This window comes from Anopheles arabiensis, chromosome 3 (genome assembly GCF_016920715.1).
Source record: "Anopheles arabiensis isolate DONGOLA chromosome 3, AaraD3, whole genome shotgun sequence".
Taxonomy (NCBI): Eukaryota; Metazoa; Arthropoda; class Insecta; order Diptera; family Culicidae; genus Anopheles; species Anopheles arabiensis.
Genome location: NC_053518.1, coordinates 91,807,086 through 91,817,878, shown reverse-complemented (window position 1 = coordinate 91,817,878; position 10,793 = coordinate 91,807,086). Strand labels below are relative to the sequence as shown.

Genomic DNA, 10,793 nt, shown 5'->3' with positions numbered 1-10,793 from the left:
CTGATTTTGGAACCAATTCTGATTTTGGAACCAATTCCGATGCCTAAACTGATTTCGCTTCTGGATCCGATTCCGATTCCAGAACGGATTGCGATTCCAAGGCCAGTTTCAAAGCCGATTCCGACGCCGGAGCTGAATCCAGGACCAATTCCGGAATCGATTCCAGAAACTGATTACGGACCTAATATCTGGAATCGATTCCAGAGAACTTCGGACCTAGCCGGAATCGATTCCAAAGAAAACCTTATTTTTCCCATCACCATTGCGCACTGTTGCGTGCCCAGGAACAGTTCCAAGATCATGAAAAATGTGTAGAATCAGTTCCAAAATTGCGGCATATTTGAGATTAATTTCAAAACTTGTGGCCAGGATAAGTTCGAGGTCGCCATCCAGCCTCATCACTCGGAACAATTAATCAAATGGCACAGTTTACCCGATAACGTACCTGTGCTTCCAAATTTGACCATTGGGCTGTCGCCACCAGAAAACACCGGCACCAGCTGTCAGCTGTCTTTTGGGCTGTCAGAATTCACCAAAACGATAACAAACTTCGGCTTGTTGTGGCTACGTGTTTTTCCAGCATACGATAAAAAAAATCTCTTCTGCATGTTTGCACAGCCGGAAGCTCATTTGCATTAACTCCTCGGCTTGCGGCCGGTTCTGCATTAACCAAAAAGCCAAAACAAAACGCGAAAGCACGTGTGCTGTAGTGACCAAAAGTATGCGGTTTCTTGATTCGCTGCGACGGCTAGATGCTTACCCGAAGATAGACAATGAATTTAGCATACGCACCGTTAGCGGAGCGGCACGTAAGTGTGATCTTCTGCATCAATTAGCGAGTTTAATAATGGCTTTTATTAACGATTTTTCTGTTCTGCTTTGCCGGTCATTCCAGTTACGTTGATTAGCTCGATTGTGATAGTCACCCTAGTGATAGGCGAAATCAATGCCTACCTGTCGCCGAACGTTTCGGAGGAGCTGTTCGTGGACACGACACGGGGACACAAGCTTAAGATTAATCTAGATTTTACCATCCCCAGAATATCCTGTGACTGTATGCGTCAGAGTCAGCTCGCTTGGTAAACAATCGTCGTCTTCACTAAAGTGTTTTTCCAATCTTTTCCCAACCACACACACACAGACGTTTCGTTGGATGCGCAGGATTCAACCGGCGAGCAGCATTTGCACATCGAACACAACATCTACAAGCGAAGGCTGGACCTGCAGGGCAACCAGATCGAGGAGCCCAAAAAGGAGGACATTCAGGCGTCCACGAAACGTATCTCAAGTACGGAGGCCCCGGCAACGACCACGGTCAAACCCGCCTGCGGTAGCTGTTACGGTGCGGCTAAAAATGCGTCCCAGTAAGTAGCCTGGCTAGCTGCCTCGGTTGAGCATTCTCTAATTCTGTTTCTGACCCCCTATTTGCCATTCCGTAGATGCTGCAACACCTGCCAGGAAGTTATCGATGCGTACCGCGAGCGCAAGTGGAACCCGAACGTGGAGGACTTTGAGCAGTGCAAAAACGGAAACGGCGGCAGTGTGGAAGGGAAAGCGTTCAGCGAGGGCTGCCACATCTACGGCACGATGGAGGTGAACCGGGTCGAGGGCCGGTTTCACATTGCGCCCGGCAAGAGCTTCTCCATCAACCACATCCACGTGCACGACGTGCAGCCGTACTCGTCGTCCCGGTTCAACACCACGCACCGCATCAACACGCTGTCGTTCGGGGAACAGTTCGGGTTCGGTACTACCCGCCCACTGGACGGACTGATGGTGGAGGCCACGGAAGGTAGGGTTTTTGTCTCTAGTTTATTCGCTTAACATTTCTTAGGTTTAGAGAAGAGGGGATTTGAATGCTTTTGCTCACAGTTAAGGACATTACGCACGGATGCCTGTTGTTGTTGGGTGTGTTTGTGTTTAACTTAGCATCGTATGCCGGTTCCGATTGCCATGAAGGTGCCGAACGTGCCGCCACCCTGCACCATCACTTTGCCCACGTTGTTGATCAGCTCACGGCCGCGCAATCCGTATCTAAAAAAAGCGCGAGAGAAACATTCACCATTAAAACTGAGCGTAAACGAGCGGGGAGATGACGCATTTGTGCCGGGTTGAGCGTTACCTGAGCGCCGAAAAGCCACCGAACAGGGCACCGCTAGCCATTCCCACGCAGAACCCAATCGTGAAGCCCATCTTCATGCGGTCGAAGCAGCTCGGCTGCTGGTTCTGGCTGTAAACACCTCCCGGCACGGCTGGCATCGTTGATTTTGTGTCGGTTTTCTGTAGGATCTGAAAAGAACGTGAACTAACGTAGTGTTTCCGCGGGGGGAGCTTGATTTTCGGCACAAATTCGTTAAAATGTGTGTTGTCGCAACAATGCACAACTATCACGTAATAATAGGAATTTTAGCATACTTTGACAGCACGCGCTGACAGCTCTCACGCGGGTGCACGTGAGAACTGAGCCGCTTCTCTCACTTTATAGCAACGTGAACGATTTCTCACTGTGAGCGCGATAATTCTGGATGTTTTTGAAAAATACTTAATTCCGTTTGTTGTCCTTCCAGGTGCGATGATGTTTCAGTATTACATCAAGATTGTTCCCACCATGTTTGTGCCGCTGAATGGACCGACGCTGTACACGAACCAGTTCTCCGTCACGAAGCACCAGAAAAGTGTGACGGCAATGAGCGGCGAAACGGGCATGCCGGGCATTTTCGTCAACTACGAACTGTCGCCGCTGATGGTTAAATTTACCGAAAAGCGAAAGTAAGACTACCGTGATACCCTCAAAGAGAGAGATACTAATATTGTCTTTTTTATCCATTTTTTTGTAGCTCCCTTGGTCATTTCGCTACCAATGTATGTGCAATAATCGGCGGAATCTTTACGGTGGCCGGCATCATCGACTCGTTGCTCTTTACCTCGATACACGTGATCAAGCGCAAGATTGAACTTGGAAAGGCCAGTTAATGCTTTCGGTCCATGTCTGCATTTACCAGTGAATCTCCTTTTCTCTCTCTCTCTACACACACACAAACATGCCCTCCAGTCGTTTTGCGGAAAATGCTTTTTTTGTTCACCTACTACCACAGCACTCCTCTCTTTTATTCGTAACAACGACGTCCACTAGTAGCATGTAGCAAAGACGCTTCGCGTCCACCAGCCCCCAGTTAGAGGGTTTTCAGGAAGCGATTGTAACATTCCATGTTCGATTTAGCGACTTCAGCTACAAACTCCTCGTCCGTACCTTCGGCCAGTGATTTTAGCGGAATATAGAGCTCCTTCTTGGGATCGTACTGCACTTTGCCGAGAAATTTAAGAAACCCGTGCCTTTGCTTGATCCGAACGTCTCGCGTTAGCAGCAGATCGGGCGTTTGAAGCAGCTCCGCGTGCGAAAGCTTCATTCGGCGGTGAAGATACTCGAATCGGTACTGCAGCGCTTCCGTCTCTGGAAGAGAATGCTTTGAGTCATTGTATGCCCTCGTGGTGATTACAACAAAATCCACTCACTTATCATCCAGATGCGTGGTTTGCTCAGCAACAGTTGCTTTACTTCCTCCTTCTCGAAGCCCATCTCCTCCTGCACGGTGAAGGTGTTCTTACGCACGTGCTCCAGATTGTAGGTAATGAGCCTTGGCTGCTTGGTGGACAGCGCGCGCACCTCACTGCCCTCCAGTGCGAACGTTTTCTGAAAGTATCCTAACCGCCGATCGATCCGCTTGGTGTTCAGCATCAACCAGAACGGATTCTTCGTCACGATGCGTGCGATTTCCTCGGGCAAAAATCGCTTCGACTGCAGATAATTCACTCGCGTCTCGAGATCCCCCAGATCCTCCTTGAAGATGAGTGGATTTTTGGTCAGAAACTCGCCCAAGCTTTCGGCCGGCACGCCAACGTCCGCCAGGAAGCGGATGTGATTCCGCATGTCTCGATCAAAGTCCAGTCCGAGCACAAACTGTGCGATGCCTTTGCGCTTCTCGAGCTTGTGCAGCTCCACCCCGAGCGAGACGAGTTGCTGCAGGGTGGGCGATTTGTTGACGTAGGCTGCAAAGTTAAAGGCGGGTCTGGTGTTGGGGAAAACCTCCAGCGACATCGGATCCGCCACCGGGTCGAGCACGGATTGTCGCTCTTCGCGCAGGATTTGATGAAACTCGTTCTGCAGATCATCCTCGTACCGCTGCAACGCATTGTGCTGTGGAGTTGTAGGCACTGTGGCCACCTTTGTACACAGCTGAAGTGGCAGGGAAGGTCCTGAACGTGCAGGAATTCTTATTTTCACAATGCTTCTCAGTATACTTCGCATTTTACGGCACTTTTTTGCGCAGCGAACACGAAACCCCGCTGCATGCGGTAATGTTTTGTTTACAGTGTGCTATAACAAACCCGTTTTCCCATAAAATGGCGAACTGTCAAATGAAGAAACGTCAAACATCGTTGCCCATCAAAACAAACCGGTTGCGAGTGGAAAAAAGAAGCGCGTTTTGGGTGTGTAGAGAAATTGTTTCCTTAATTTTAACAAAAGTATCCAAAAAGCTGCAACAAAATGTCTCTTGCGGATGAACTGTTGGCCGATCTGGAGGATGACAACGATGAAGAGATGGAGGAGGGGGTAGACACCATCAAGGAGGAACCGAAGGCGCCAGCCGGCGATGGTGACGAAGAGGACGCTGACTCGGGCGGTGAAGAAGATGCCGTCATTTACGATCTTAAAGATGAACCGATGGAAATCAACCTGGCCGTGGCATCGATACGGGAAATCTGCAAACTGCGCGACTCGGACCGGCTGTCCAACGTGCTGTCGCAGATCGAAAAGTACGCCAAGAACCCCCGCACAACGACGGAGATGGTGGGCAACGTGGAGTCGGACCCGGAGTATCAGCTCATCGTGGAGGCGAACAACATTGCGGTTGATATTGATAATGAAATATGTACGGTTTGCTTTGCGGTTGTTTGCGAGGGAAATTTAACGACTTTTTCTGTTCGAATCTTTACAGCCACGATCCATAAGTTCGTCAAGGACAAGTATCAGAAGCGCTTTCCCGAGCTGGATTCACTCATCATGGCGGAAATGGACTACATTCGCAGTGTGCGCGAGTTGGGCAATGATCTAGATCAGGCGAAAAACAACGAGCGTCTGCAGGAAATCATTACTCAGGCGACGATTATGATCGTTTCCGTGACGGCGTCCACCACACAGGGGTTCGTATGCGGATTGAAAATTTGTCTTTTGAGAATGTTGGTTTCATTTACGCTTTATTTTGCAGAGTGAAGCTAGAGAAGCACGAGCTGGAGCAGATCAACGAGGCGTGTGATATGGCGGTCGAGCTGAACGATTTCAAGAGCAAAATCTTTGAGTACGTCGAAAGCCGAATGACCTTTATCGCTCCCAACATGTCGATGATCGTGGGAGCGTCGACGGCTGCGAAGTTGGTCGGATTGGCGGGTGGGCTGACGAAGCTGTCGAAAATGCCGGCCTGCAACGTGCAGGTGCTGGGCGCACAGAAGAAAACACTATCTGGGTAAGACGGGCTCGTAAAGTAAGCTTCTCCTTCATTTCAAACTCAAATCACATTTTCTCCTCCCCTTAGTTTCTCCAAAGTGGCAATGTTACCGCACACGGGCTACGTGTACTATTGCGACATCGTGCAAGATACGCCGCCCGATCTGCGCCGCAAAGCGGCACGCCTTGTCGCAGCCAAGTGTACGCTGGCGGCGCGTGTCGACGCGTCGCACGAAAGCCATCTGGGCGAGATCGGGCAGCGGTTCCGGGAGGACATCGAGAAGAAGCTGGACAAGCTGCAGGAACCGCCGCCGGTGAAGTTTATCAAACCGCTGCCGAAACCGATCGAGGGAGGCAAAAAGAAGCGTGGCGGTAAGCGGGTGCGGAAGATGAAGGAACGCTATGCGATTACCGAGTTCCGCAAGCAGGCCAACCGAATGAACTTTGGTGATGTAAGTATTCATTTCTTTTACACGTAAACTGAACCGGAGAGTTGTTAATTTTCTTTCACACGCGCTTTCACAGATTGAGGAGGATGCGTACCAGGAGGATCTCGGCTACACGCGCGGAACGATCGGCAAAACCGGCACGGGCCGCATCCGTTTGCCGCAGATCGACGAAAAGACCAAGGTGCGCATTAGCAAAACGCTGCAGAAGAATCTGCAGAAGCAGCAGCAGGTTTGGGGCGGCAGCACGACGGTCAAGAAACACATTTCCGGTACGGCGTCGAGCGTTGCCTTTACGCCGTTGCAGGGGCTGGAAATTGTGAACCCCCAGGCGGCCGAAAAGTCGACCAGCGAATCGGGGGCAAAGTATTTCTCCAACACGTCCGGTTTCCTGTCCGTTGGCAAGAAAACAACGTAGAGACGGGGCAGTTGGTTGGTGTGATGTAGGAGAATGTTGTTAGCGGAAGGACGGACAAAACATTGCATACCAAAAGGAGGGCTAGAGATAGACAAATTGCTCTTGGAACTTGAATAGTTGACCAAGATGCAGAATATCGTCTTTGTTTAAAACATTCGTAGGAAAATTACTACCGAGTCCAGATTTAAATGATAAGAAATCATCAGAAAAGAGGGAATTTTACCAATAAGCAGAATAAATCAGACAACTATTGAATCACTTCCCAAGACCTGCTCTCTTATAAGAAAGAAACAACGATCGCCCATGTTCCATCCCAAGCTACTGCACATACTTACATGCTTCTACATCCCAAACTCTCGTCACCGTTATACCGAAATGTAACATTTTATTCAATGCTTTAAAACTATGAACCCTCCTGCTGACTAGAAACTATTGGCCTGAGATAAACATTCCGTGGCGTGCTTCACACTCTTTTCCAACCAACGCAAAACACCTCACGAAGTAATCAAAATAATGCAAAAATTGGAACACTTCTCATCTCACCCTCTCCGTCTCGGGCTGATCGGCACTCGGCAGCCCCGGTCACTTCTTAGCGTCCGGCTCTATGAAACTGTACTGTCGTTTCACTGCAAACGGTTCACCACAAAGCGGGAAGAAAGGAAGAGATAACGAACATCGGTTGGTGTGATGTTCGGTGATTAGTGAGCCATCCTTACTCGGCACAACAGTAAGCGAGAAAGAAGTGTCCACACGGAAAAGAGAGAGAGTGTGTGTGTGTGTGGTGCACAGAGATGTAGAGTCCAATTACCTCAACCTGCTCCGTCGGGTGGGTGTGGGTAGATGTATTATAGGATGCATGTATGGATGCATGCGCGTTGCAGTCCCACGTGTGGTTTGCGCATGCAATCACATTCGGAAAAGAAGGAGCTTGTAGAGGGGGGCGTGAAGTTGGCAGAGAAGAACGGGGAGTAGGAGTGTACCCGGTGTTACATCGTTACAAAAGGTGCAGTGTGGTAGTGGCAGCAGCAGTAGTGGTTCCTTTTGAATCTTCTCACTCCCCACAAAGCCCACAGTCGATGGTTAGACCCGCGCTACAGGACATCATCACTTACCGGTCAGTTTGGATTTGCTGTTGAGCTTTTCGTTCAGCACCTCGATAAAGGTCGGCGTCACGTTGCCCTCCGCATCGCACATGGTGACCCGTTTCGCGTCACCCTTCCGTATGCTGCCGGTCGGCTTCAGTATGGAAGCGGTCTGCTTCGGGGCCGGTATCGGCGAGCTTCGGACAGAAACTGTGGAAGAAACCGAGAGAGAGAGAGAGAGACCGCCACGTGTTGCGGAATAACAATTTGCGAGGGGGGGGTGGGTGGGGCTGAGTGATATTGTTGATACATGATACGAACGCGCAAAACGAAAGCAAAGATTGGAAAGCTTTTTCACACCACACAAACACACACACGCATACACACTCGTCAAAACAGTAGAAATAGGTAGAAAGCGCAGTCTTTTAGTAGTTAGGATGAAAGAGCACACACACACACACGCGATTGGTGGGCGAAATTGCACGAAAAACTCAACGACACACCGTAGTGGTGGGGGTGGGGGGGGGAAGGAGAAGGAGGGGGATTAAATTTGTAGCAGCAAACTTCGGTCGGCGCTTCGTTCTTTCACCTCTGGCACAAGGTACTAAAGTTACGCTATATTTAAATGCTTTTCCTTGAACGGGTAAACATACATTTGTCTAAATATAGTTAAGCAATTTCTCTATCCTTAACGCTAGAAAAGAAAACAAAAGGAGGAGGGGGTTGGTGCGCGCCCACCCGTCTCCGTGCTCGGAGAACTGAGTGGCGCGCGTCTGCCTCATTAAAGGTTGTTCAAGGGAAGAACGATCCTGTGTGGTTTTTTCTGGGCACTAGCTCTACTCTTTTCCCTATCTTTCTCTCCAACTCTCTCTCTCTCTCTCTCTCATTACTACTAGCACTTCCCTGTCTCTGTGATTTGGTTCGTTCTAATAACCGAGCTCATGCAGCAGCGCAGAAGCGCGCATTTGGAAAGGAAAATGGTAATTTGCGATCCTGTTTTCGCAATCTGGCTCCTCTAGTCGCTATAGTCGCTCTATTTAATTTTTTTGCTACTAAAAACAGGAAAAAACCACACAAATGGAAGGCGGGGCACGATAAATGCTCGGAAAATACACGTTTCACAAACTTTGCTGTGTGCCCTCGCGCTCACACTAAAACATATACACAGTATAGTATCACTTTGGTAGACCCCCGGGGTTTGCAGATGTCTTACGGGAACTTAAACCGCCCAATTGTGTAATGCACCATTCAAATGAACGGCGGTTATTCGTGCTTTGTGTTTGCTTTCATGCACACTTGTGGCCGAAAATCGGGGCAGGGGTAGGTGGGGTGGCGGTTGTGTGGTTGAGAGATGTGCGCACGCGAGCGTTGGGGTGGAAAAGTGGGGGTTCCGTGTTAGAATACTCGCTCGCCCCAGTACACTATTGGCTCTCCAAGAGTCCAAGTTTGTTCGATGTTGCTATTTAAATTAACGGAAAACCGGTAGCAAAAACAGTAGAATGTCTAAAGTCTTGGGGTCTAATATTGCACACACACACATCGACGTGTTTGTGGGTATGTAGGAATGTAAGTTTGTCTGTTTTAGAGAAAGAAAAAGCACATCAAACAACAGCAACACAGCAAACACGCGCCATCAGTGGCATTAATACAGCAACACGGCCACACAACCACAACAACAACAACAACAACAATAACACACAGCACATCAACAACAACAGCAACAACAGTGCCAGCTACAACAGGAAGTAGCTCGTCTTTCGGCTGTGTAATACATCAGAATCGATTCACCGGGAATGATTAGAGCTTGGTGTCGTTGATATTGGTAGTGGTGTTGTTGTTGTTGTTGTTGTTGTTGCTGCTGGCGCCATTAGGGGACGTAGTTAGGAAGGTGGGAATGACCACGATGCTGGTCAGCGATGCATCGTCATGCAGGCTGTGGGAACGACTGTGCCGGCCGGAACCGGACCGGAGGCCGAGATGGCTGCCGCTGCTGGTGCTGCCGCCGCCGCCGCCGCCGCCGACGCCAACGCTGCCACCACCACCGACGCCACTGTCGTCACCGTTCAGCGTACCGTTGCTGGCGGCCAGATCGGTCAGGTTTGGGTTAGTAAGGTTGTAAGTGAGGCGAGGCGGTGAACCGATTTCCGAGCTTTCCCGTATTGGCGCCAGGTACTGGCTAAACATCTCACCGGTTGGGCTGGGCCGCTCGCTGCTGCTGACCACATCCTCGAACGCGTCCTCGTTCAGCGTTTGCAGTGCGCCGCAGATCATCTGCTCCTCGAGCGTCACCTTGTGGGGTTGGGTTGGTGTAGAGTGGCGGATAATAGGGAAAGAAGAGAAGGAAACAAATCAGTTTAATTTTATCGACTTGCGCGCACCTCACACCCAAACTATCCATTCCCTTGTTTGGAGGGGGAGAGGTCACCTCTAATTCACGAAAAGAGATAGAAATGTAACTAACAAATACTATAAAAAAATAGAACAAAAGTGGGGAATGAAACGTGACACATAACAGTAGAGTGGGCAGTGGAACAAACGACACAGAACGACTGTAGTCACTACGTGGTAGGAGTCATATTCTCTGTAAGTGTATTTTTTGCAGCGAATGTCCTTCACTTTAGCGACATTAAATAGATTCAAGGGAAGGGAAAAACTCCAAACATTGGTTTACAAGAACAGATGAGAATTTCTTCCACTTTACATGAGTTACATGACGCCAATTTGGTTGAGAATTTAAATACTGTGTAGACGTTTAAGATACAGTAACTTCAAGCATGCTTTAGCCTTACAAAGAGATGATGATGTTATAATATGAATAGTTGAAGGTGCAAAAAAGACAGAAGAAATGAGGAAAAATAGTTCTACTCTTTGACGCACGGTGCCAGAATAACCACTTAAATAAGTTAATAATTCACGAAATAGCAGATGTGGTTCTTACAAAAAAGGAACACAAAAATAAGTAAAGAAAGGGAAAGACACGAAACAAAAATATAAAAACACAACCAACCAGTAGTAAAGAGAATGGGGGAAAAACCCGTACATTTTGAACAGGGGAATTAGAAACAAAAAAACAGAAAGGTATAAAAAAAAACAGAAACTGTAACAGACACACACGCACACACTAACTGACGGAACTAGCAACATGTGGAGAGGGAGAAACAATATTAAACACAGTCCAGCTGATACAAAACGATAACGACAAAAGGGATACAACAGTAGAAACAAAACCAACGTGTGGGATAATTAATTCACAATTCGTTCACAGAGGGAGGGAAGGAAACGAGAAAGAGAGAAATAGAAAGAGAGAGAGAGACAGTGGGTAATATTAGACACAGACTTGCAGA

The 10,793-nt window shown here is 48.7% G+C and overlaps 5 protein-coding genes across 14 annotated transcripts in view; 2 read left to right on the top strand and 3 right to left on the bottom strand.

Annotated features, from left to right (window-relative positions):
* Positions 1-512: 512 nt before the first annotated feature.
* LOC120904073 (endoplasmic reticulum-Golgi intermediate compartment protein 3) lies at positions 513-3,322 on the top strand. The gene is made up of 6 exons (XM_040313816.1): positions 513-809; positions 896-1,054; positions 1,142-1,364; positions 1,440-1,792; positions 2,568-2,769; positions 2,838-3,322. Exons 1-6 carry the CDS (start codon positions 722-724, stop codon positions 2,971-2,973), a joined length of 1,161 nt encoding a protein of 386 aa, XP_040169750.1. The 5' UTR covers positions 513-721; the 3' UTR covers positions 2,974-3,322.
* Positions 1,794-2,423, bottom strand: LOC120904075 (reactive oxygen species modulator 1). Its single transcript, XM_040313818.1, has 2 exons — positions 2,123-2,423; positions 1,794-2,034 (listed from the first exon to the last, which is right to left on the bottom strand). Exons 1-2 carry the CDS (start codon positions 2,257-2,259, stop codon positions 1,926-1,928), a joined length of 246 nt encoding a protein of 81 aa, XP_040169752.1. The 5' UTR covers positions 2,260-2,423; the 3' UTR covers positions 1,794-1,925.
* Positions 3,056-4,416, bottom strand: LOC120904074 (transcription termination factor 3, mitochondrial). Its single transcript, XM_040313817.1, has 2 exons — positions 3,514-4,416; positions 3,056-3,451 (listed from the first exon to the last, which is right to left on the bottom strand). Exons 1-2 carry the CDS (start codon positions 4,304-4,306, stop codon positions 3,174-3,176), a joined length of 1,071 nt encoding a protein of 356 aa, XP_040169751.1. The 5' UTR covers positions 4,307-4,416; the 3' UTR covers positions 3,056-3,173.
* Positions 4,417-4,432: 16 nt separating this feature from the next.
* On the top strand, positions 4,433-6,625 carry LOC120904072 (U4/U6 small nuclear ribonucleoprotein Prp31). The gene is made up of 5 exons (XM_040313815.1): positions 4,433-4,931; positions 4,998-5,202; positions 5,268-5,522; positions 5,592-5,955; positions 6,029-6,625. Exons 1-5 carry the CDS (start codon positions 4,547-4,549, stop codon positions 6,365-6,367), a joined length of 1,548 nt encoding a protein of 515 aa, XP_040169749.1. The 5' UTR covers positions 4,433-4,546; the 3' UTR covers positions 6,368-6,625.
* Positions 6,626-6,732: 107 nt separating this feature from the next.
* Positions 6,733-10,793, bottom strand: part of LOC120904071 (kinase D-interacting substrate of 220 kDa) — a 31,199-nt gene continuing 27,138 nt past the window's right edge. For 6 of the 10 annotated variants that reach the window (XM_040313804.1, XM_040313813.1, XM_040313805.1 and 3 more), the window contains one exon: positions 8,026-9,738. In XM_040313804.1, the coding sequence (XP_040169738.1) occupies positions 9,247-9,738 (492 nt within the window). In that variant the 3' untranslated portion in view covers positions 8,026-9,246. The other 4 variants (XM_040313806.1, XM_040313807.1, XR_005739693.1 and 1 more) reach the window with 3 other exon arrangements.